Source organism: Oreochromis niloticus, linkage group LG16 (genome assembly GCF_001858045.2).
Source record: "Oreochromis niloticus isolate F11D_XX linkage group LG16, O_niloticus_UMD_NMBU, whole genome shotgun sequence".
Lineage (NCBI taxonomy): Eukaryota > Metazoa > Chordata > Actinopteri > Cichliformes > Cichlidae > Oreochromis > Oreochromis niloticus.
The window spans coordinates 21,469,879-21,495,907 of NC_031987.2; the positions used below are offsets into that span (position 1 = coordinate 21,469,879).

General features: G+C 40.7%; 2 protein-coding genes across 9 annotated transcripts in view; both read left to right on the plus strand.

The window, feature by feature from the left end:
* Window positions 1–16,569, plus strand: part of arhgef7a (Rho guanine nucleotide exchange factor (GEF) 7a) — a 30,645-nt gene extending 14,076 nt beyond the window's left edge. Inside the window, exons 7-23 of one of the 5 annotated variants that reach the window (XM_025903527.1) lie at window positions 1,409–1,497; window positions 2,226–2,320; window positions 2,512–2,607; window positions 2,858–2,980; window positions 5,204–5,342; window positions 5,429–5,488; window positions 5,602–5,748; window positions 6,110–6,196; window positions 6,307–6,385; window positions 6,473–6,612; window positions 8,509–8,730; window positions 8,877–8,970; window positions 9,281–9,370; window positions 9,798–9,977; window positions 13,854–13,953; window positions 15,486–15,540; window positions 15,687–16,569. In XM_025903527.1, coding sequence (XP_025759312.1) covers window positions 1,409–1,497; window positions 2,226–2,320; window positions 2,512–2,607; window positions 2,858–2,980; window positions 5,204–5,342; window positions 5,429–5,488; window positions 5,602–5,748; window positions 6,110–6,196; window positions 6,307–6,385; window positions 6,473–6,612; window positions 8,509–8,730; window positions 8,877–8,970; window positions 9,281–9,370; window positions 9,798–9,977; window positions 13,854–13,953; window positions 15,486–15,540; window positions 15,687–15,809 — 1,919 coding nt within the window. In that variant the 3' untranslated portion in view covers window positions 15,810–16,569. Of the gene's footprint in view, window positions 1–1,408; window positions 1,498–2,225; window positions 2,321–2,511; window positions 2,608–2,857; window positions 2,981–5,198; window positions 5,343–5,428; window positions 5,489–5,601; window positions 5,749–6,109; window positions 6,197–6,306; window positions 6,386–6,472; window positions 6,613–8,508; window positions 8,731–8,876; window positions 8,971–9,280; window positions 9,371–9,797; window positions 13,769–13,853; window positions 13,954–15,485; window positions 15,541–15,686 lie in introns of those variants that run through there. The other 4 variants (XM_013276202.3, XM_003452917.5, XM_025903526.1 and 1 more) reach the window with 4 other exon arrangements.
* Window positions 16,570–20,596: 4,027 nt separating this feature from the next.
* sox1a (SRY-box transcription factor 1a) overlaps window positions 20,597–26,029 on the plus strand; it is an 82,852-nt gene continuing 77,419 nt past the window's right edge. For all 4 annotated transcript variants that reach the window (XR_003216630.1, XR_001225117.2, XR_266875.3 and 1 more), the window contains exons 1-2: window positions 20,597–21,161; window positions 21,572–21,679. The gene's annotated coding sequence lies outside the window, so the exon portion shown is untranslated. The remainder of the gene's footprint in view (window positions 21,162–21,571; window positions 21,680–26,029) is intronic.

The window sequence follows — 26,029 nt, forward strand, 5'->3', positions numbered from 1 at the left end:
AAGGAATAAATAAATTTATGCCCAATGGTTTCTGTATAAACAACTTATATTTTTAGTGGTGTCTGAAGTCTTTTAGAAAGCATTTACTGAGATGTGGTATTAAGGCAGTGAGGAGGGATTGTAGTTTTATTACTGATAAAGGAACTCATTATGTTACTTTATAAGTGCTGTAAAAGATCTTAGTAAACACGCACTGCAACAGCCACTTAAAGTGCATTTCCTTCAGAGATTTAATCACTTTTCTTTTTATGCATCTTCTTTATTATAATGATGCCTAAGCGTTTGTAATATTTCATTTATTTCAAATCAGCTGTCATAAAGTTGGATTTCATGAAATGCTTCATGGCCGTGCAGCATGCAGCCAATCACATGGCAATTAGAAAGGGTCAAGACAACCCACTGAAGTTCAAACTGAGTATCAGACTGGGGAAGAAAGGTGCCTCAAGTGACACTGAATGTGGCAGGGTTGTTAGTGCCAGATGGCCTGGTCAGAGTATTTCAAAAACTGCTGATCTACTGGGATTTTCCCACACAACCATCTCTCGGGTTTACAGAGTCCAGTCAGCGACAGTTCTTTAGGAGAAAATGTCTTGTTGATGCCACACTTTAGAGGAGCATCCTTCAAGCTGATACCACGGCAACAATAACTCAAATAACCACATGTTACAGCCAAGGATAACCATAACATTACACAACATATCAAACATTATAGCAGATGGGCTACAGCAGCAGAAGACCACATGGGTGCCACTATTGTCAGCTATGAACAGGAAACTGAGGCTACAATTCCAACATGCTGAAAACTGCAACATAAGATTAGAGAAATATTGCGTGGTCAGATGAGTCTCGATTTCTGCTGCTAAATTCAGATGATGAGGACAAAAAAAAACATGAAACCATAGATCCATCCTACCAGTGTATCAATGTTTCAGGCTGCTGATGGTGTAGCGATGGGGGAAATCTTTCCTTGGCACGGTTAGTTGAGCGTAATTTAAACACTACAGGCTAACCGAGTATTGTTGCTGACAGTATGCATCCATCCTTTTTGTGCACATCTCCTCATGGCTGCTTTTCAGCAGGATAACGTGCCATGTGGCGAGGCTCAAATCAGCTTAAACTGGTTTCTTAAATATGACGGTGAGTTTGCTGTACTCAAAGGCTACAGTTAGAATCTGCAGCATCTGTGATGATTCCAGCACTTTGAATCTGAGCCACGAAGAATTAAGGCACTTCTGAATAGATAAGGGGGTCCAACCTATCTGTAGCGGTGTACCTAATAAAGTGCAGTGATTTATAAACTGTTGGTAGAGAAACTGGCTTGTTGATGAGGTTTGTTTAATACTGAATTCAAAATGGGTTCAGTGTATGAGTACTTGCATCAAATCATTTGTTTCCCTTCTGATTGTAGACAAACAAGTGTCCCCCAAGTCTGGCACCCTTAAGAGCCCACCTAAAGGCTTTGACACATCTGCAATCAGCAAGACGTACTATAATTTGGTAAGCAAGCAACTTAACAGTTTTTTGGGTTTTTTTTTTTTTTGCTTTCTCCTGTTAGTATTTTTTTCCTCCATGCATCTCTGTGGTTACTATCTTTGGCTTTTCTTGTTTCACGTCTTTCTGTTTTTGTCTGGGTCTTTGCTTTTTTCCATCTGTTAGTGATCTTCACTGAAAGAAGCTGTCCTCTCAGTTATTTTGCCTTTCATGCATCTGTGATCACAGCTGCATGATGGGCAAAATTGTTTTCTCACACTGCATCTTTATCACATAGTAGCTACTCTGTGTGTGGTTATCTGTATCTGTGTGTCTTGTGGCTGATTATGTACAACCGACTGCATTAAATGAGTATAAATTTTTTTTTACTGATTTTATTTAAAAAAAACTGCCCCTTTATTGGAGTTCTAAATATTTTGCATTGTAATCCATTTATAAATGTAATGCTGGAGGTCAGCACTGAACCCAAAGTTATGTTTTTATTTATTTATTTATTGTTGAAGATCAAATTATGTATGCATCTTCTGTTCTTGTGTTATTAATTACCTTGTCAGAAATTGTGAAAGTAATTGATACATTGTGTTTACATTCACATTTTAATCTTGTATGTTGGTGTGCACTAGAAAGCAGACAAATATTTAGATTTTCAGAATGAGTGTTATAGCCGTTCTAAATGACTATAACAAGTCTGTTATTATAGATAATAATTTAATTTCTCTCCTCTTTATTTTTAGGTGTTACAGAACATTTTAGAAACCGAGACTGAATATTCCAAGGACCTTCAGAGTCTCCTGATGAACTACCTGCGACCTCTTCAGAATATTGAAAAGTATGACTCCCTTAGACATAATGCGACTTTACATGCAATTCTTTTGAAATGCATAAAATTAACGTGAATTGTTTGTTTTTGGTTTTTTTGCATAATCTAAAGGACTAAGTGGGCAGAAGTCCTTGGCTTACATGTACATGTTACTGAATAATTTTTTACTAATCTCCACACTTCATCACTTTGTCTTCCAGACTGAGCAGCTCAGATGTGGCTCTGATTCTGGGAAACCTGGAAGAGATCAGCACCTTCCAGCAGATGCTCGTCCAATCACTGGAGGAGTGCACCAAGTTAGTCCCTCCCAGCACACACAGCCCCACTGCAGCAGCATCTTCACTGTTTCTCAATACACAGAGGGACATCTAGTGTTGGACTGCATGTACTACAGGGATATTGGGCTAGACTGTACTTAGACTATGGAAATTTACGGAATTACACTGCATATGTGCATATAGCCTCTTCCTAGTGTAGGAGAGTTAATATAGGTGTATTTTGACCTTCTGTGATCCTATTTTTTTCTTTTTCTTTTTATCTGTTTAGGCTTCCAGAAAGCCAACAAAGGGTGGGCAGCTTCTTCCTTAAGCACATGCCACAGATGAAGGCTCTCTATGTTGGTTACTGCTCGAACCATCCCTCTGCAGTTAATGTACTCACCCAATACGGGTATGCTCACATCAGCTGTAATTAGTATCATTAAACAGTGTCGCCAGCCTTTCCCACACGTGGCACAGCAGGTCGTACAAATGACCGTGTTAACAAAGGAAATGGGGCTCGTCATCTTGTTGATGTTAAATGTGGTCTTAGCTTCCTCTCGTTTAGGCTTGTCACTGTCATCATCACTGTCCAGTCGATATTCCATGTTACACACACTGCTGTTGAGATGGGGTTTTTTTTATTTAATGTATTTGCAGTAGCAAATTACAGAGGGGACATCGTAAGAGGCTTAAGGTGGGATACACTGAACCATTAAGTTTGTGAGATGGCTTAATTTCACCTGATGCATGTCAGCTAGTTATTAAAACAAGTGACCAGAAGATAGCCATTAGCAAAGTAAGCAGATCCAAGAACAACAAGAATGGCCACACAGGTAACAGTTTAATGCTCCATCAGTGTTTGGACAGATTGTGCTTTAACAGAAGAGGAAGTGCAGTATTCTCTTTCACTCATGTGTCTGACGCATTAGCACAAACTCTATCTGGAGGTGATGGGCTGAATGTAAATTTTGCTCAGCAGTCTTAGTAACATGAAATTTAAAGGAGCTGCGAGGACCTCTAGAGGACAGAAAATTGAGAGAGATTATCTCGAGTGAGCTGTAGAAGCTCACCTGAGATGCATCTGAAATATGAAGTTTGTCAGCCTTGTAGATACTTATTGAATTATCCGTCATTCTAAACGTGTCTATAGGTTTTCTAACGTTACTGCCTGGATGGATTGTAACAAATGCTGTACATATGAAGGTGCTGAAAAGGCAGTGTGTTATTTATCATTTTCACCCCTCAGTCTGAGAGGCTGATGGATGTAATGTCGTTACATAAACACAATAAGTCGAATGAGGCGATATAGGATATCAAATTGATACCATAGGTGCATCTATTAAAAAACCTTGAACAAATTTGAAACTCAGTGACCTCGACCTCAAAGTCTAGGTAAGAGGTCAGGTTTTCTAAAAACAAATCTCGTGAATGTGATAACTCACTAAGGATTTTCAAATTTATACCATATGAGCCAATTTCAACAACAAAATACGGACTTTATAAAGTGGGCAGCACTGTTGCCTCACTGCAAGAAGGTTCTGAGTTCGACTCCACCATCTGGTCTGGGCTTTCAGATGTTCTCCCCGTGTCCGTGTCTGGCAGGGGTTCTCTCTGGGTGGGTTCTCGTAGTCATTCAGGTAGTGGGGTTAGGTTAATTGATGAGTCTTATTTTGCCCATAAGTGCAAGTGGTTGTCTGTATATGGTCTCTCTGTGTTAGCCCTGTGTCAGCTTGGCAACCTGTCTATGGGTTGCCAAGGTATCTATGAGAGCTGGGATTTTTTAAAACTGGGTTTTACAAAATTTTACAAAAATTTTTTTTAGCTTTTGAAAGTGGAGGACTGTGTATAAAAATAGCTAAAATCATTTAACATATTGACACATTGTTTTATGTTTGATGAAGTCCTCTGTGGTAGTGAACAGAGGCAATATTACCAAAAAAAGTATCTTTGTTCAACAAATTATGGATCTAAGTGAACATCTCACTTTGGGCTTTAAGTCACAGTGAGAGGAATAGTCGAGATTTTCTGACATTTTACAGAGCATTGATGAATTCATTTCAATTCAATTTTATTTATACAGCGCCAAATCACAACAACAGTCGCCTCAAGGCGCTTTATCTTGTACAGTAGATTGCACAATAATAAATACAGAGAAAAACCCAACAATCATATGACCCCCTATGAGCAAGCACTTTGGCGACAGTGGGAAGGAAAAACTCCCTTTTAACAGGAAGGAACCTCCGGCAGAACCAGGCTCAGGGAGGGGCGGGGCCATCTGCTGCGACCGGTTGTGGTGAGAGAAGGAAGACGGGATAAAAGACATGCTGTGGAAGAGAGCCAGAGATTAATTGTCAGTCAGATTAGTCAGATTTTTGATAAAATAATGTACAGATTGATTGATAATGGAAAATAATAGGTACTTGCAATCCCTAGCTGCCTCCATATGCCTCCTAATGAAGGCAGCAGGGGTGAGTAGCACAATCAGAATACCAATTAGGACGGTTTGACCTTCAGTGGTTCTTAAAACTATTAAATGACTGACAAAGCCAACTTATGTGTTGCGTGCACACCCTGTGATGATGCTGTTTGTGGTGTAGCTTAAATGTTTTGTTTCTCTTTGGTTCTCTTGCAGTGAAGTATTGGGAGAGTTTATGGAAGGGCGCGGTGCTGTCAGTCCCGGGATCCTCACCCTGACCACAGGCCTCAGTAAACCCTTTATGAGACTGGACAAATACCCCACACTACTTAAAGAGCTCGAGAGACACATGGAGGTGTGTGTGTCTCTGTATATCCATCCTTCTTGAGCTCCTGTGTTTAGCTTTTCTTGTTAAATGTATAACGTGTCTGCCCTTTTTAGGAGAATCACCCAGACAGACCAGACATCCAGAAGTGCATGACGTCTTTCAAAAGTCTGTCGGTAAGCTGAACTCTCCTCCTCTCCAGACGGACACAGCACGTAACCAGACTTTCTATGAAATGAAATGGCTTAAGAAAGGGTTTTGAAACAGTTGTCTGTCTCTTTCACGCCAGGCTCAGTGCCAGGAGGTGCGGAAACGAAAGGAGCTGGAGCTGCAGATTCTTACAGAATCCATCCGGCTGTGGGAGGGGGATGACATCAAAACCTTAGGCTCTGTGATCTACATGAGCCAGGTCTTGGTCCAGAGTCAGCTGTCAGAGGTATTTATTCGGCTCCTTCATCTATACTTCGCTCTGCTATAAACTGCTGCAATATTCGCTTCCTATAAATATGATATCAAAGTGCATAAATTGTAGTCTTTTGTACACATAGTACAAATAGTTAGTTCAATTCAAAGAGTCAAAATAATTACTGTTAAAGTTTAAGTCAGTGGTAAAGGAATGTGTCCCAAAACTCGCAAAATTTAAATTAAAGCTAAAAACAGTTACTGTTTATACCTGCCTAACCTTTGCTGCTGGAGCCATCTGTTCATCTGTAGACTTTGAAGTGGGCTATACAAGCTAAAGGCTTCCTATTTGTCCAAAAAATGCTCACTCATACTCTCTACATTTTCTGCTTTAGGAGAAAAATGAGCGTTACCTCATGCTCTTCCCCCACATCCTCCTCATGCTGTCTGCCAGCCCCAGGATGAGTGGCTTCATATTCCAGGTCAGTAGTCTCATTTATTTATATATAAAATAAATAAAAAATCAATCATTTATTTATTTTATTTGTTTTCTTGCATGTCATGTGTCTGATGTGGTTATTTCGCTCTCCAGGGAAAATTGCCCCTGGCAGGCATGGCAGTAACCCAACTAGAAGACTGTGAAGCCCATAAAAATGCTTTCGAGCTCAATGGTAAGGGCACGTTTTACAAGCAAGATGCTGACTCATTCCTGTGGATTTTCATTAACACCTTAAACAATACTGTCCCTGTTCCTGTAGGCACAATGTTTGACCGTCTCCTGGTGATCTGCACCAACCAGCAGGACCTGCAGGACTGGGTGGAACACCTGACCAGACAAATCAAACACACTGCAGCCACAGCGCCCAGCCACAAACCACTCACTGTTCCCTGCCACACGGTCAGAACTCAGTGATTACATACCCACGTGTAGATCATTTTCTTTCTATTCATTGAATATATTGATTTCTCACTGACTGCGCCCTTTAATTACAGTACATTATACATATAATGTCTAGCAATCACCTCAAATGATGATGTAAACCCACATGAAGTGGCTGATTTCTTTTACTGGAATTGTCACAATACACAATTGCATTTACTGAAATTAACTTTAAAAAATGCATAATATTTAGCATTTATCCTTGGAACAAACAAATTGATATAATTTTAGTTTTGGTGTACCCCTGTGCATGTTCGTGACACCACTGTGAAATGAGATAAATGCCATATATAGGGCTGTTTCACAGATGTATGTAGTGGAGTTTTAGCATGTCCAACCAGGAGCAGATCTCTGGACACTCACTGTGGAAGCGTGATATACCATATCTGGTTCAAATATGAATATGAAGCTGCCAAACAGGAGGGAAAGAACTTTCTGCACAGTTTCTGCAGAGAAGCTTTGTGGATGTAGTAAAGGAGAGGACATGCAGAGGGTTGTTGTGACAGAAGAGGATGCTAGGGATAAGGTGAGGTGAATGCAGGTGATGAGCTGTGGTGACCAGACGCAAAATAAGACGCTGTAAACATTTAGTTTACTTGAAGGAGGCATTTTGTGTCTTAAGACAGCCTGAAGACAGCCGAACATTTATCCATGACATTTGTCAGTCTGCAGTGCTCAGTCCAGCATGAATTACACGTTCCCCGCTCAGTTGTTTGGTGTCATGATTATTTAATTATGACAGCAGTAACCATGTTTATGCCCACCCCTCTTTAGTTAATTTCTCCAGGTTCCTAAGGTTTGAGGGGTTCTTTCACATGACCTGTAGCTCTGTCCACAAATTCTCAGTAGTGTTCAGGCCGGAGCTCTGGGTGTGTCACTCCAAGGCATCCATTTTTTTTGTCATTTCTTGAATAATTTGGCTCTGTGTTTTGAATCGTTATCTTGTTGGAAGGTTCATTGCTGCTCAAGTCCAAGTTTTTCGGTAGCCTTGCTTATGCTTTCATTGAGAGTCTAGATAGACACGTCCTATTTCAAAACAACACTAGTGCATTATACTCACACCTCAGCATTTGACTGCTGGGAACTTGTTTTTGGGTTGAACGCTTCACCTTTCTTTCACCACACCTCTGCTCCCGAAGAGCAGTGTCTGTTTTGAAATCTGTTTTCTGTAGGTTCGCCTTGGTTGTGACATGTGGGTTACTGTTGGCCTCACGTAACACTTTTCTTGTCAGAAGGGGCATCATCTTGGGTTTACTATTTGACCCAAGTCTACTTATTCCTTTGGACCTTGACTGTGTGGAATTGTACCTATTACTGATCCTCTGGGCTGTGGCTGCAGGCATCTGCCATTGCTTGGTCATGGCCTTTGTAGCCCACGCCATCCTTTGAACTCTCACAATGTGTGACCTGAGCTCCTCACTTATTTATTTCTTCTTACCCATGGCACATGTGCTGCTTCTGACCATGACCTGATCGTTCTTTTTTTAAACAACTCCCCTCAATTTATAGCCCCCAGAAATTCTCTAAAAATCAACATGGCTTGCATTTATTGCCTCACATTATAGAAACATCGGGAACGCCCTGGGTGTCCTGCACTGTAAACAGTTGTCTTGATAGATACCGAGGCCTCTAAAAGATACAAATAATTTGGAACAGGGGTAAAAATTAAACATTAGTATTTTTAATGCTTTTTGTTGTGACGCTTGTTTGCTATTCTCATGTATGAAACAACAAAAACACCTTTTTGTAAGCGCCAAACAAATGAATAGTAAATCCATTCATTTATTGTTCTTCTTTGCAAGCTACATATTCATTGTATAACACACTCACCTTGTTGCTTCTCGTCCCCCTCAGCTCCCATCTCACCCTCTCACCCCATCCCGACATGCTGAGAACAGGGCTTTGACAGTGGCTCCTACCTACCACACCCTGCCTCACCCATCCTCCCATGGGACACCTCACAACACCATGATGTGGGGCCCACTGGAACCACCAAATACCCCCAAACCATGGAGCCTGAGCTGCCTGCGACCTGCACCCCCGCTACGGCCCTCTGCCGCCCTCTGTTACAAGGAGGTAAAGCTGATTTACGTTGCTTATGATAAAACCATGTAATCCTAATGCTAAGAAAATGTATGTGCTAGTGAAATGAATAACGATCCTTTTTTAAAATTAATATAGCCTGTTTATAAAGTATTCTACCTTTTGTCCTTCATGTGCAGGATCTTAGTAAAAGTCCTAAGAGTGTGAAGAAACTTCTTCCCAAGCGCAAACCTGAGCGGAAACAGTCGGAAGAGGAATTTGCCTTGAGGAAGAGTATGTGTAAAGTCTTTTATTGTCATATGCTTGGAGTCTTTTTTTCCTCCATAAAAAGTAATAGTTTGACATTTAAGAAATGGCTGAATCGCAGCCTGACTCTACGGAAAACTGCATATTGTTGTGTATACCTCCTTTTCCTTATAGATTAAACAGTGCTGCTAAACTAATAGCTTGTTCTCTCCTTACATTTTACTCACTAGACGGCTAAGAAAGCGGTATCAGTCTTCCTATTTCTTTCATAGTGGGAGAACAAAGACATTAGCATGTGAATTAAATGTGCTTTTTCCTGGCACCGTCTCTTTCTCAGGCACAGCTGCTCTGGAAGAAGACGCCCAAATCCTGAAAGTTATCGAGGCATACTGCACCAGCGCCAAAACCAGGCAGACTCTTAACTCTAGTAAGAAAAAATAAAGTCTTACCCGTGCATATATACAAACGAAAGAAGAGAGGTTCATACTGGAGCTTGCTCTCTTTGCACCAGCTGCATCTGTATTCTGTACTCAGTGCCTTTCTTTAACTTTATTCTGTACTGACCCCTCTAACAGTATCTCTTCTTCTTCCTGTTTCTCCTCCATTCCTTTACTTTTGGCATTATTTTCCTTGAGTTTATCCTTTCCTCATCTTTTATTTGATGTTTTTCTATAATTTTCTCCATCGTCTCATCCTGCATCTTCCATTGGTTTTATGATTTGCCATTTGTTGCGTGTTTGCGTATGCTTCCTCCTCCCTCCCTCCCTCCCTGTGCCGTCACTCGTCTTCCCTCGACCACCATTTCCTCCTCCTGCATTCGCAACATCACTCTCAACCCCGCCCGCTCCACCCAGCCTGGCAGGGCACCGACCTGATGCACAACCACGTGCTGGCCGACGTGGACCAGTCCTGCGTGGACTCGCCGGGCCGCCGTAGCAGCGTGTCCCGGCCAGAACTGACCTCTGACCTTTCGGAGGACTCAGACTATGACTCCATCTGGACCACCCACAGTTACAGAATGGGCTCAGTGCCACGCAAGAGCTGCATCTCTCACCAGAACTGAAGACCGTACAGTACTGCCAAGCTGTGCTGTGAAGTGAAGTACAGCCCGCTTACCTCTTTTCTCTTCAATGTGTTTGGAAAAAAAAAAGATTTTTTTTTAATTTATCTATTTATTTTCTATTATGATTTTTTAATTTTTGTGTTAACTTATTTGTTTTATTTATTTTTCGACAGTTTGTTTGAAGATGTTTCAGGCATCTCCCTGTTGCCTTTGCCATTTCCCCTTTTATGTGCCTCCTCTCTTTCTGTAGTTGTCATGCAGTAGGTGTTTGATAATTTATTGTTAATTTATCTTGAATGTGACCACTCCCCTTGTTTGAACATAAATGGGGTAAGCTCTCAGGAGAGAGTACAGGGATTTCAGAGTGGAATATGTGGGAGGGAGACCCAGGGGTGGGAGAAATGGGGACTGAGCTTTTCCTGTCTGATATTCAGATGTATTTCAGGAACGACTGTATTCTATTTACCATGTACTACTCCTCTCCAGTATGTGTTTCTAGAGTATGTATGCTGAAACATAGCACAGATGCTACACAGGTACAGGCACATATCCCCCTGCTGTCTGAAAATATAACGGCATGCAAATGCAATATCCAAATTATCGACGTTTAATAGAATTTTCAGAACATGAAGTTATACCCGTGTTGCAAACCCGTGACAGCATGAAATTTAACATTCCAGATAGCTGTTGTGTGTTCAGTCCAAACTGAATATTCAGTGGTTTAATTAAATATTCAGCGCCTAATAGTTTGTCAAATTCAGTCCATTTTTTTGTCCTTTGTCCATAGCTGCTACAGAAAGAGGAGATTATCACATACTCTTCACTCTCTGAGTAAGGTGTTACTAATTTGATTAAAGTCATTCTACCAAGACTGATAAATAATAAGGTTCTGACTGCCTAAATGACCAAAAAACTCCATTTCAGACTTGCCTATAGTAGTATGCAGATGTACAGATAGTTTTAGTACTTCTCTTGTGACCATTGCGAATATAATTCTAGCTCTATGGTATCAGGTGGGGGGGCAGACTGTCTGCAGGACTACATACCACCGCTGGCATTAAGTAATTGGATATCATTTGTTTTCCTTTGATTTTTTTTTTTTTTTAAAGTGAAGAAGTGACTCTTATTACTGTTCCTTTTGATAGTTTACTCCTAGTGTAGTCCCTAAGGCATCATCCTCAGCCTGATCTTAAGGGTCCCCAGTTTTCTCTTAAATATACAGTTTCAACTTTGAAATACAAGTCAAAATCTCAGGCTTCAGGATTCAGAGTGCTCTAAAAGCTTAGTCATTTGTTCTCTTTTCGTGATACATAACGACACGTCGAGATGTATGACGATAAAGAGAGGGGTCTTCTTGATACATCTTCTGTTTGTAAAGACAGCCAATAAGGAGAAATCTGGCGGCTTAAAAGGGAGAGGAGCTAAAATAACTTGGATTAAAGTCAAGACCACACAAAGGAGCAGTATAAGCTAAATAAGGATTATTATGAGCAATAATCATGCAAAGACACTCTAGTAGAGTCAAGGAATAAGAATAGGAGTTTAATTGGTCCCTTTAATCTCTAGTAATGTTTCTGTCCGTATCACAGGGTTGCATTTATATAATGGTTTAATACTCAAGTTAATGAATTATTGAAATGAAAAGTTTCATATAAAACAGGCGAAGGGTGTCAGTCTGTGAGCTACAAGCTAAAACGGCTACAATCCTATAGCAGAAATTGAACGCCTTCGTTTGATGGGGGATATGTGTCCCATACGTTAAAGAAACAGCTTACCATTTGGGGAAATGCACTCACTACATTTCTTGCCAAGTTCTGTGTGAAGAGTGATAACACCCTCATTCAGTATGACTCTGAAGCTTAGCATAAAGGACGAGAAGAGCTAGTCTGCCTCTGTCTAACGGTAATAAATCCAACAGCTAGGACCTTTTTAAACGTCACCATTTTAATAAACAAAATTCAGCAGGTTAATTTTAGCGCACTAACGAGTGCTTGTTGACTGACAGAACTAGTTTTTTGTTGTTGTTGTTGTTGTTTTTTAAGTTTTGCTAGGTTTGGCTAAACATGTTGCAACTCCAGCTCCAGCTCTAACCCTGCAAGCATGAATTGATATCAGTCTTCTTATGTCACTCATCCATGGGAAGAAGCATTTACTTGCGTCTAACTTTAAGTCATGAATTTGCGTTATGTGCCAGGAGAACAGCTTGTCAGCCATGTTTACTAGCTTTCAACGTCAACTAGCTCGACAGGCTTCTCAGACAGGAGAGGATGGTTATAAAGTCACCGATGAAACTAATAACTCTGGGTGTAGCTCTTGTTGTATGCTCTGACAATTTGAACCACAGAAAAATGTTCAATGCCATTTGAAAACATCACCCCTTTTCTTTCTTTCTTTCTTTTTTGTTGCAACAAACTAGCACCTATGCTGTGGCCTCATTACCGAGACTTGCCTTCGCGTCGTCCGGCTTGTGAGGCTTCCCATACTATCTAGCGTTAATGACTATTTTTATGAAGAAGTATTTTTCCAGTCTTGGATATTAAAAGTACAGGCTGACATCCTCTTACAGTAAGCAATGTAAGTGACATAGAATATATTGGTCCATGTTACAGTTTGAACTGCTCTTTTTTTTCTTCTTCTTCTTGTATTTATTATTTGGTATAAATGCTCCTTTTTAAAAAAATTATTTATATTTTATTCTGTATGCCGATGTTTACAAAATGATCCCTGGAAGAATCTTTTTTTTTTCTTTTTGAAATTTTCTCGGTCTGTATCAACGTTTACACAGAATTTATGACATGAAGTGTTTGAGTTCTTTTGCACAATCATGTAACAGGCCAGTGGGTGGGTTGAGGGATAGAATCTGTTCAAATTCTGTACTTTTTGTCGTCTGCCTAGAGTGTGTATGATATAATCCTAAAGGTAGACTTAAGTATTCAGTGTTACTGTAAAGTAAATGCTCATTCGTAGTGTAAATGCTCACCCTCTGTGTTTTGATAGCATTGAGGGTTTAAAAAGAAAAAAAAAAAGCAAGAGAGAGAGAGATCATGATTATACAGGAACATTTCTATGTGAACTACTCGTTCAGCTCACAATACTGTCAGAGTGGACTTGAAATATAAAGAGCACATAATGACCCTTTCTGTAAATACTAGTTGTCTTGGAGCAAGGAAAAAAAAATCCATTCAATCTTCTATGAGTATTTGAGCTAAGAATATCACTGTCCTTATATCATGTGCTATATTTTGTGACAGGTGTATTCTGTGGTTTTAAACTAAGTCGAACTGTGGGACAGGCAGGGTGACGAGACTAACTGTCTTTAGCCAACATTGTCCTCTGTGTGCTCAAATGTTGTATTCAGTTCACACACGTGGCCATGTCTTATCTGCAAACGGCGCCTTCGGTGTATTTGTTCTACACTGCTGAAGTGTTCAAGTCCCAAACGCTGTATTCTGAGTTTTGAATAAATCTGTCATTTGGTAGACGTTGGCATTCATGTGACTTTGTTTTTGCAGAACAAGTATGTGGTTTCATTTGGGAGAGATGGTGAAGTCTTTGTTAGTTTCAAATGACCAAGAAGCTGTATGACGAATGGTCAAATGACTTTGTTTTTTTGTCTCCGCTTTGCTTTCACTATCCTCTGTGTCTTCTGTCTGAAAACCGGTCTGTGCATGACTAACACACAACTACAACCAGCTGTGCGTGTTCGTGTCTCTTGGATGCTGTGTGTCATTCCAATAAAATTCCGATTTTGGTCTTAAAAAAGGAAAAGTCATTTACCAAAGATGACTGCACTGGCTTATTGCGATCGGAAGTACCAACTGTTGAGAGCTGTTCTGTTTTGAAACAGGGGCACAAAGGGAAACGGGGCTCCATGTCATCATCCCCGGTGAGGAGAAAGTACTTTTGGAGGATCCCAGTCGCAACGGACAAAGTACTTTGGAAGAAAAGTAAGATGATGGATGACTCTCTTTTCCATGCTTCTATCCTAGCTCAAGCCTAATGTCTTTAAGTCCTGTAATTCTCAGCCCAGTCCTTTCCATATTCTGTGTGCGGTGCTTATAGAGCCGTGGAAAAAGTATTTGCTCCCTTCCTGTTTTTTTGTTTTTTGTTTTGTATATTTGTCACGCCTACATTTTTCAGATCATCAAATTTTACCTACCTCACCCTGTGTGGAAAAGGCTAATAACTGCTTGTGCCACGCCTGGGCAGCAAGAACTGTCACCAAGCAAGGAATTTAGGCCCAGTCTTCTTTGAAGAATGGTTTTGATTCAGCCAGATTGGTGGGTTTGTTTACTAAAGCATGAACAGCCTGTTTACGGTCATGTCAAAGCATCTCAATCAGGTTTAAGGCTGGGCTTTAGGTCAGCAGTTTTTCTCCTTGTAGCTCTCCCATGGATGTCTCCTTTTATTGTTGAATCACGAACTCTCACCTGAACTGAGACGAGGGAGACCTGCAGTTCTTTAGATGTTGTTCTTGGTTGTTTTGTAACTTCCTGGATGAGTCGTCAGTGCACTCTTGGAGTACTTTTGGTAGGCTGGCTCCCTCTGGGAAGGTTCACCACTGTTCCAAGTTTTCTCCACTGGTAGATAACGCCTCTCACCGTGATTCACTGGAGTCCCAAAAATGGCTTTGTAGCAATTTCAACACTGATAGATGTCAATGATGTTGTTTCTCATCTGTTTTTCTTTAAATAATGGTGTGAAGTGTTGCTTTTAGACCTTTTCACTTTTTCTGGCAAGTTCTATTTTAAGTGATTTCTTGATTCACAGTTGATTCATACTAATATAGAAAACTGATGTTGGAACCCTGAGTCATTACTGCGAGCTAGATGAAGGCTCTCCTCACCGTTTGAGGTCTGTGTTGAAATAACAATAGTGCCAAGGTCAGATCAGGACTTGCAGGGAGAGTTCTGTTAAGAGCAGGGAATATTATGTGGGATTCACTCATAATAAAGTCGTTTTTTTATACAACCGTAGTCTAGTGAGGAGTGAAGTAAGTTGTATAAGGGTGTGTCAGCATTCCTTGTAGGAAAAATAAACTTTTAGTTTTGTTTTCCTTAAACTCTGTTCTTTTTGTTTCTTTGACTGTTTGTTAGCAGTTTTTGAGACGTCATTTTAAAATTTTGTGTGATGGTAGATAACAACAACAGCTTGAGTTGATTTAATTTGGCTGAAAATTGTGTCAAGGTCAGACAAAATGTGAAAATCAGTAACGCTTCATCTTAAAACTACAATACAATGTGTATGACTGTCATTGTTAGCGCCACTGGCTTTTTTTACTTTGTTTTTTTAATACTTCGCCCTACCACCTCACAATGACGCCTTAGCAGGATTTCCGCGTCTAAATAAAAAAATCACAAAACATCAAAGTCTCTTGCACTTTAGGGGAAGTTGCGCTCTCTAAGTGCGTTTGTTATAAATATTTTTTTATTAATTTTTACAATTATTTTTCAAATTTTATTTATTTATTTTTAAATAGGAGCCTGGTGGATGTGGTATATGCCCTGAGGGATGAGGTTCAAGAGCTGAAACAGGTGATGTTGGATGTTTGTTGGGTAACTCATTATACTGTGTTTATGAAATTATAGAGGTCAAAACTGGATAATTTTAGAGGCTGAGTGACTAAATGTAATCTTCAGATTTGTTTTAAAATGTATTTCATGATTGTTTTCCAACACAGGATAACAAGAAGATGAAGAGGTCACTGGAGGAAGAGCAGCGAGCACGGAAGGATCTAGAAAAAGTTGTTAGAAACGTTCTGAAGAGCATTAACGACCCAGCGTGGGATGAGACAAACCTGTGAGGCTCATGTGAACACCCATGTGAAGCTTGTAGAAAGAAAGAACTTGTATAGTACCTGTGGACTTGATTGCACTGTTTGAAAGACACAGTCACATACATGAATTAAGCTCAGTTGTGTGAAGGTAAATGTGCATCTTGAGGCAAGTAAACGTGGGCTTGTTTGAGATGGATCCACGAGTGCACTTTAAGTGCCATTCAGCTTAATAGACGGGCCTTATTGAGATGACTTGTTAAACTTCCTCGACCATCTGTCCCACAACAACATTCCTTGATCACTAAGCAAGCGTGAATGAATTGTACTGAACCATCCAGCATCAATGTCTGTGGCTGTGTTCACAAAGCTGGAGGATAACTGGAGAGAGTTCCTCTCCGTCTGTTTACAATCATTTAACGGCACGACTATCCACTATACAGAATGGTACTTTAATGGTGTTAATGGTCCAAAGGCTTTGACGAGTCTTAACTTGAACAAAGCCATTTCATAACCTCTTTATTTAATTTTTATGAAATGATTTTTTGCAGGGTATCCTCCTCAGACTCAGGCTAAGCCTGATGTTTTTAGCCTTCAGCAAAGCTTGTGCCAGGAAACTCCTTTATGTCTGTTTTTAATCCATTTTTTTCTTTTGTTTTTCTTTGACAACTTTACATTTTCATTTTTCCTAAGGGAACTGTACAGATATTAATGTTGTACTGTATATTGTAAATACTGCTAAAAGATGAGCCTTTGCCCGTTGGGATAAATAAATGTGTTCTCTGAGGTATGCTTTTGAATGCCGCTACTAAATCTGCCCAATCCCCATTTAGTATTAAGGAAGGAATATATACACACACATGCGCTCACTCTTGTGTGCCCGCTGGGATGAATACATGTCTGTCAGGAAATAAACCTAATAAGAATACCAATATTTAAATTCAAAATTTTACTATTAAAGTTTTAGTTTATAATTAACTTGCCTGAAACCTTTAGGTGACACATAGAAAACCACAAAATCAGCTTATACGCCTGTGTGTGACTACTTTATTATTTCTTTTCAGCACCTACGCACAGAGGCTGTGTGTAGGTGCTGGTTTGAAGCCTTTTGGGAATCTTGCCATATTTCAACAGGTTTGAGAACCAATAATTACATGATCCTACAAGCAGAACTTATTTCTATCCAAAGAAAATCACGATAGCAAGTTAAGTTTAAATATGACTCTCACCAAAGAGTATACTTGTCTAAAAAAAATTTTCCAGTGGTAGATGAAGTCATTTATATATAAATAATTTTTTAAAAGCCCAAAGGTTAAATGTTGTTTAGTTTCTGATAAAACATCTTCACCTGAAAATGTGAAGTAAATAATCTTAGTGTTTAAAATAACAGTGGTTTCCCCTGAAATTTAGTAGACTGAATGAAATTGGACTACAGTATGTTTTCTACAGTATATTGTTCCTAAAATATGGGCGCGTGAGCTTTAACAGTGACTGTAGCTGAGTAATATTACATTGAAATGTATCTAATTGGCTAATAACAGGCCAAACATTCAGGCTAATATTATGGAAACAAATATGTGCCTAAACCATTATAAACCACTATATTCTTTCCTTTTGTCCTTTAGTATATTAAGTACTAAACAATAACATGTAATTAAACAATATTACATTTTATAACAACAACCACAACCCTGTTACTGTTCTTCTTACAAGTCAGTATATAAAAATTGGAATGCAGAGATTTTTACCAATTTATTACAAGCAGTTTATCATTATAGTTACCAGTATAGTAGAGTGTATGCTACATGCTATGCTATTACTGTAACTGGTTTTGTCTCATGGGATTAGTTAATACTTTGGTAATACTGTAGTAATAACTTGAAATTTCCATATTATCACCTTCTTGTTTCCACTTTATTACCACTATTACCACAATATTACTGAGCTGTAATAAGCACTGATGAAATATTTGGCTCTCTGTGTTTAACTTTGATGATAGAAGAAAAAGCTCGCTGACTTGTCTACCTCTCATTTGTTTGGAGTCAAATATCTGGGCTCTGGACTCTTGCTGGACTCTTGCTCAATATATAGATCTGTTTTGTTCTGACGTTTCTCCACAGGGAAACATCTGGATTTTGCTATTTTGCTGTTTAGTGCTGAGAAGAAACACTCTGTGGGCTACACTGGGTTCCATTGGAGCTGGAGATGAAGCCGATGGGAATGAAAATGACCAAAAGTAACCAAAACTGTGAAGTTAGGGGCAATAAAGCCATACACCCTGTCCTGCTGCTACACATGAGTGAATTAATTCATCTTATTTAGATGTCATTCTTCCCTTGGCCGGAGGGTCCCTAACAATTGCTGCTAGGCCTTATTATTTATTTATTTATTTGTAAGTTTTTAATTTTCACAACAGAGCACAAGCTAAGACATACTGAACATATTTTCAGTGTAGGCAATTAGAGAAAAAAAAATCCCAAACACTGGCAGTGAGACAATCTGAAACAATAAAAACAAAAATACGTGAGTCTAAGGAGCTTGGAAAGAAAAGCATCTGGACTTCTTTAAGTTGCTTCAAACGCTTTTCCAGACGCTTTTCTTTCCAAGCTCCTTAGACTACGATGACCTGGATGACTGAGAACCTTCACAGACAAAAATACGTAAGGGGTTTTATAAAACTTAGTGGAGTCAGAAATGGGAACGGATGGAAAAGGCATCTTTCTTGTATGTGCTTTATACATTTCATGAAGTCAGACCACACTTCCTGGAACTGTCCAGCAGTTATGAAGCCTGCCAATGCTCAACAACATTGTTGCTTGGATACACCTGTGGGTAAAATAGTGCCATCTCCTAATAGACACAGCCGAGGAGGTTCTGATAGAGGCCTGTGTAGCCACTCAACAATACACCGGATTGCTTATTTCCAAAAAGATCAAATGAAAGAGCAGCACCACAATAAATGAAGAAAAGTACCGATCACTGATTCACATTTTCAGCACAAATTGTTAGGTACCAAGCCCATTCTATGAACTTTGACACCATTGCAGTTTTGTGTATCCCCCCATGTTTTGGGAGAACTTTGTGAGCGAATGATATTCCAAACAGATCCATGAGGTAGAACGAGGAGGGTTAGCTGAGAAAGAAAGCGAGGTAGGAGAGATAGCAACGCTGTCATTGCTTTTTGGAAGCAATGCAACATTAAATTGAAAAAATACGCCGTATATACCAGCCTATACCAGCCTATACCAGCCTATACCATTTTTGTCCCCCAGTTTTTCACTGTTTATTGCACACAGTAAAAAGTGCCCTATCACCTTAACCTCTTGCCTTGTTTAACACAGTAAAGTAAGTATGGCATGAAAAGCTGATGGCCAAAGTGCTTGACTATTTGCATGCAATACCATGATATCATGTTGGTCTGTGTGTATGCTGGCTCTTTTTTAAAAATCCAGCCTATTGAATTCTATTGTGCACCCTGGTAATCGCGACAAGCTTTGTAGGGGGGAGAAGATCTCATTCGGCTGTTGTTGGATGAATAAGCGCAGATGTCAACCTTTTCACTGTGACTCTCACCTTGTCCACTCAGTTGTAATGAAAACGGCAGCCTTTTGTTTCATGTTGAATATTCCTTCATAGGAACAAAGGCACAATTCGCATTCATCCTGTGAGGCAGATCTCGGCAGATAAAGCCAGGCCAGCACTGCCACACTCTGACCTTGCTGGCTTGACTCCCTGAAAGTGTTTGGCTGTCTCTCTATCCTAAATAATGAACCGGTTCATGAAAAGAGCCATTGCCTTACTGCTGGGAAGTTTACCTGGCACTCTGAGCATGATGTTGCCCATAAAGGTACATAAGTACACATTGCAGCTAACATTTGGACTCCAGCTTGCTTTTATTTCTCCTTCAACTTTCCCGGGGAACACTTGAGAGCCTTCTTCTTCCTGTCAAGTGTCTGGTGGGTGAGAAACTTTTGAAATAAGGAGGCAGACGCATATTATCGGGGTTCTGACCTGCCCCAGCCCCTCTTCACTCTCTGACTCTTTCTTCCAACCAGGATGGAGTGACAGCTTGTCAGTGTGGCTGCTCCACAATACAGCTCAGACCCCCCTGACTATTGTGGAGCTCAGGGAAAAAAAAGCACCAAGGTCTTCCTCTCTCTTTCCTTCACTCTTTTTTCTCCCTCTTTTCAAAGCAGAGAATCAATCAGCTGTACACACACACACATACATACACACGACTCATTTCTTTTCCCTTCCCTCTGTCTATTCAGCAGCCAGTGATCATTTAGACTTGACATGTATTGTGAAAAACTGAGCTGCTTTGCCTCTTTCTTCTTCTCTTTCTTTCACTCCCTTTCTCTTTCAACTGTCTGTCATTAATGTCCAGGTCTTACAATATACGAACAGAGGAGAAGAAGAAAGCGAAGAGTGAGGGATGAATTGATGGATGGGAGGATAAGCGCTCAGTGTCCTTTCTTTAAAGATTTGTTATTGTACAGTACTGTCTCCCAGTCATTTTTGGTTGGTGTTTCAGTCTGAAAGCCCATCCACGTGCTCTTTTGTATGGGAAAGCAATAAGGCCCCATTGAATGAATCTGAATGGACCTGCCATCCTTAGGGGCTGAGGCCTGAGGACTCCTATTCTTTAGCCCCCAATCTAATTGGAGCTGAAATGAAATGGAGGTTTCTTATGAAAATAGGCTTTGTTTGGCCGCAAGGCTGGTAATTCATAAACAATAAGCAGGGCCCCATTGTGTAGATAATAATATATTCATGCCGCTGGAGATGGGGAGAAAGCAAAGCGAAGGCTGAGGATATATAAGGAGGATAGGCAGAGACAGCGATGGAGAGTGAAGGGATAAGAAGAAGGGGAGGAGAAAGACGAGGGGCTAATAGCAAATAGTGGGTCAGAGAAAATTGGTAATGGTTGGGTAGAGGCAGAGGATTTATTAGAGGAAGTGAAAGGACTGAAAGTGGGTAGGAGTGAAAAGTGAGTGGGAGTGAGGAAGGTGAAAATAGGAGTAGGAGAGATAGACAAGATAAGAATGAGGCGAGGAGGGCGGGAGATTGGGAAATGGTTTTGAGTACCTCTGAGTCTACAGGTGACTGGTTTGGCAGCAGTGGGGGGAGAAGGCAAGTGAGTGAAAGTATCATAGAAAATGGAAAAGGTTGCACAGTGCAAATCTGTGTGGTGTTGAGAGTGGTGGAGCTGATAGAGTGGATTGGTCAAGTGCAGAGACAGAGCAGTGGAAAAAGAAAAAAAACTCCACAGTCAATGTCTGACAGGAGAGAGGAGAGAGGAGACCGGTGTGCCTGCGGTGGTGTAAACATGACAGGAGGGCTTTTACCGCCCGGAGACAGGAGTGTGGCTGAGGAGAACAGGTGAGCTTTCTTGACACTCTGATGCATCAGTCCACGCAGATTATCGCTCTCTGTCATCATCTGTAATTGCACAGGTCAAAGCTGTGTCTGTGCGATGATCTCCAGCTTAGGCTGCACATCCTTAAAGAAGTGTCATCTCAAACAGCAGGACCAAAAAAAACAGAGAAAAAAGTGCTGGACTTAGTGCGAGTGGAGTGACAGGCTGACTGAAGGGACCCTGCTTCCTGTATGTGATCTGAGCAGCTGGCTTGGTTCATGTAAACGGGCTTGTTGCCATTTTTATTGATGGAGTGATTTTTACAAAGTGACTGGAAACATCCATTCCTCTGGAATCTTCGGGAAACAAAAAATGCTGCCAGCTGTGCTTCTAATTTTCTTTTTTTCCCCTCCTTCTTCTTCTTCTTCTAAAGTGGTATATGCTGGACAGAGTTTCGTGGAAGTGGAGGGAGAGGATTTTGAGCACCCAAATTCAAAACCCAAACTGTGAGCACCTCTGAGAGCGAGAGCTTTGAATGACAGTGAGTAAATCTGAAATGGTACTAAATACGTGGACGGAGTTTGCGTGTGTGTGCATGTTTGTGTGTGTGTGTGGGGGGGGGGGGGGGGGGGGGGGGGGGAGAGTCAGGCTGTTTGCATGCTCTTACACTTTTTTGTGCAAGAAGTGCAGTGTCACCTGTGAGGTGTAACCCACATACAGAAGTTGTGGTCCACGCTCAGTCTGCACGATGTCTCTCCTATGGGAGAGAGAGAAAAAAGTTTTTGTGGACACACTGTGCAAAAACTTGTCCACAGGTGTAAATATCAAATGGACGGAACGATGAGCTTTTACGCTTCAAAAAAACATTTTCAAAGAATGTTTGTGTTTTTACTTTTAGTGTGCAAGTTTGCACATAACTGCACATAAAGAGGACTTGATGTGTGCATTTAAGTATGTGTGTGTGTGTGTCCGAGTGTGAAGCCCAGGAAGGCTCTGCTCTGTTTAGGTGCATGCAACCACCTCTACCTGCTATTTCACATCAAACGAGTGCTGTGGAAATAACTCTATTCAAGGAATTTAAAATATTAGTGAGGGGAAAATTATTTGCATGAAATATCTGGATAATTGCTGTAATTGCTTAAATATATTAGGCTTTCTTCTTGTTTTGGTTACGCAGGTGTATTGGCCAAGAGGTGGTGATATTTCATTTGACCATCACGTGCAGTTCTAAGGCACCTAAGTTTTTGCTTTGAGCCACTAGATGTCAGTATTTAACAAGCTATGCAGCAGCACTGTAGAAGAAATCAAGCATAAGCCTCCTGAGGTTCTGTGCTCAAACATTTTCTCTGTTATTTGCCTCAGTGTGTGCATTATTTATGCAAAAATGTTGTAGATTTATAAAACCATAAATGTGACATTATGTGCAACAGTAAACAGGTGCTTGTATACCTTGTTTTTTTTTAAAGATTTTAAATCGCAGCACTTCTTTAAGCCAGATTTCAGCAGGTGTTTTTTGCCTTTCAGTGAAAAATGAGAAGACGTAATGCTGATCATGTAATTGCATGTCACAGTGAAGATCATGTGCTGCATTTATTTTTAATCATATGGTTACTCCTGCCACGAGATGGCAATCACACCTAATGAAAAACCTCTCGGCCGTATGTGTGCATATGTTCTCCTATTTGTGAGTGTGTGTGTCTCTCTGTGTGTGAGTGTGTCGGTGCTGGATTTGCTCTCAACACGCATGCTTTTGCATATAACAAGATGTCTTTACATTGTTGTGTTTTGGGTTTGTTTGCCCCGTCTTTCGTGTGTATGAGTGTATGTATGCAAATGTGTGTGTATGTGTGCTTTTGATAACCTGCAGTGTTTGTTGAATATCTGCACAAGCCGAGCTGGATGTTTCCCTGCTGGAGGTCCTTGTTTGTTTTGTTTATTTGCATGCACCAGAGTGGTTGTTGGCGGTGTTGGTCACTACAAGTGGCTGGCATTTGGTGCCTGGTAATCAGGCAACGGGCAAACTGGGTGGCACCGCTGCGAATGGTTTGCTGGAGATTATCCCAAAATTATCCATGAATTATCCCAGAGAATTACACCATTCCAGTCAGGCCTTGTCCATTGATGGAACTGGAAAGAGGAGAGAGTGTTGGACCAAGAGTATATGTCTGTATGTGTGTGTGTGTGTGTGTGTGTGTGTGTGTGTGTGCATATTGTTAGGGGGACTTTTGGATGGAGCAATGTTGGTGTCTATACTACGTATTGCAGCTCTGTGTGTATGTGTGTGTAATGATTCTGGCAGTGTTGGTGCATTGGGGTAATGGAGCATGTTAATCCACATCAAATGGCTATTACCGGCAGATTTTACTCATAAAAATTGCTATGTTCAGTAAGGGGGGGGGGTGATAAATTTAAATACTTTGAGCAAACCTGTGTGGTTCATGCATGCTTTGTTTTCCAACACGTGTCAACAAAAAATTCAGTTAAGTAGCAGAAGTTTATCATTTAGCCCTCCAAATAAAATGTTATCTAATCCCTAAAATCTGCCAGAAGCTACAGTGTAAGTGTAAATTTTTATTAGGTTGTTTTTTTTGTTTTTTTTCCCCCAGAGCTACAGGTTTTCATGCCCGTTGGACCATTGTATTGAACTCATTTCTGTGTTGCTGCTGTCTCTGCACATCATGCTGTCATTAAAGTCTGGATAGATAGGAGGGGACTAGCTGCTTGCTTGTGTGTGTGGCTGTCGGAGCCCCAAAAGGATGAATAGTGCTGGTGAACCTCTCTGCGATAAGTGTTCGGTAAACGGGTCAGTAGATTGTCCTCTGAGGCTCAATCTGAGCTATTTTCCCTGGCTGAGAACACAAATTATCCTCTGCATTCATTCCATAAACAGACCTCCAGTGGCGCAGACTCCACATAGTTTGTTGTGCTTGCGCGCTCGCTCATTCTGTTTCCTTGTGCTTTGGCTGAATACGCAGGCCTGCTTATACATGTGAACCACATGGGATAACACATGCATGCTTCTCACCCTCTCGACAACAAAGGCCAAACTGACAAGCAGATGAATGCGCAACTATAGAGGATGAGAAAACAATTGCATTTAGAGCGGGTGTGAGTGGAGGATCACAGCGAAACACACACTGGCATAGGAAGAGGATAACGGTAAGAGGCAAAAGAGGGGCAAAAAAGAGGGAAAGGCTGAGGTGGTGAAAGGTTAAGTACTCTCTCTTTTTTTTTTGGATGCTGTACTTCCTGCAGGGCCTTGTTCCTTGACCTGCTGGTTAGAGGAGAGAGTTTGGAAAAAAACTGCGAGCAAGGGGGAAAGGAGGGAGAAAAGGCTAAAGCTGCATGTGAGGTTGCAAGGTGAGAGGTGGAAGAGCTAGAATGGGAGGAGTATTTGCCTCCGGCTGATAGGGAACAATTGGGCACAGAAGACGGCACGCACACACACTCAAAACCGAAACAAAAATGGACATTCTCACACACACTCACACGCATAGAGCCGCACACACTTCGAACTACAGGCCCAGCAGGCACATGAACTTCAGTGCAGTTGTTGCCATGGCGATACACTGAGTTGCTGACCCCCCGACTTCATTTTTCCTGCCGCTTGGCTATTGAAAGAGATGATTGACAAGTGTCCAAATGTCAGCCGACCCAGCCGGCCACACAGATGGGGTGGGGTGGGGGAGTTGGGGGTGGGCAGCCATTTTATGTTACTTTCACTCACAGGAAGGAAAGCGTGTGTGTGTGTGTGTGTGTGTGTGTGTGCATGCATGTGGATACACGTGCACCGAGTGTCTGTTAAAGCTGAGCAATTACTTAAATTATTAGCAATCACAATAAACTGTATCTACCCTGTGATGCTATGAATAGACCGAACAAACAAATCACACACACAGGTACACACACATAATACAGTAGCTGTATTCACTTGTAAACACACATATCTCAACCGGTGCAAAGAAAGCCTCCAAATAAAGCCATTTAGCATGCAAGACAGGGTCGTATATTTGGTTTGTCTTTTGAGCTGCACTGATAACCCGTTCGCTGAAAGGCAGGACTGGCTGGTTGTGGTGGCTATTGAGTGTTTGTGTGTGTGTGCATCTTTAGTGTTTTTACTGTGCTGTGTGCATATTTATGTGCACAAACACTGATGGACCAAATTGACATGAATCCTCTTATTCATACATAAAATGTCTAAATAATAAAAAAAAAAAAACAGCAAATTTTACACTCAACAATGAAACTTATAAAAAACAAGCACGCTTTTCTTCTTTTTATTGTATTTCTGTAGATATTTTTCCTCCTGTGTTTTTTTTTTTATCCCCTCTCCCTTTCTCACTGTCTCATTGTCTGCAGGATTGAAGGGATCGGTCTTATCTTGATCACCCACTGCAACACATTAACCTCTCCTCTCTTATCTCTACACTGGTCATTAGTGCCAAAACCCTTAACGTCCTATTGACAAGGAGCACAAAACTCTGCGTGTGTGTGTGTGTGTGTGTGTGTGCATGCATGTGTTGAGCTGTTGCAGGTGACATGTGGATGAGATCTGCTGAGTTGGTGATCTGAGCCGATAACATTATTAGTTGTGTGTGTGTGTGTGTGTGTGTGCCTGTGTGTGTGCAAAATATGACGAGAGAGTGGGAGGAGAAAATATTTCTATATAAAGTATTTGATCTAAAATTGAGCAGCCCATATTTAATACGTATTTATGTGCTTTTATTTTGACACTTTGGCAGTCTGCAGATCTGAAAAGATATGATTAATAAGTCATTGATTATATTTGATATATTTAGTGACTGAATATCACATAATTTGCATTAAATGTAGCGAGTACATATATTCAAAATAAGGTCTGAATTACACTCCCCTGCCACCTGAAATCGCT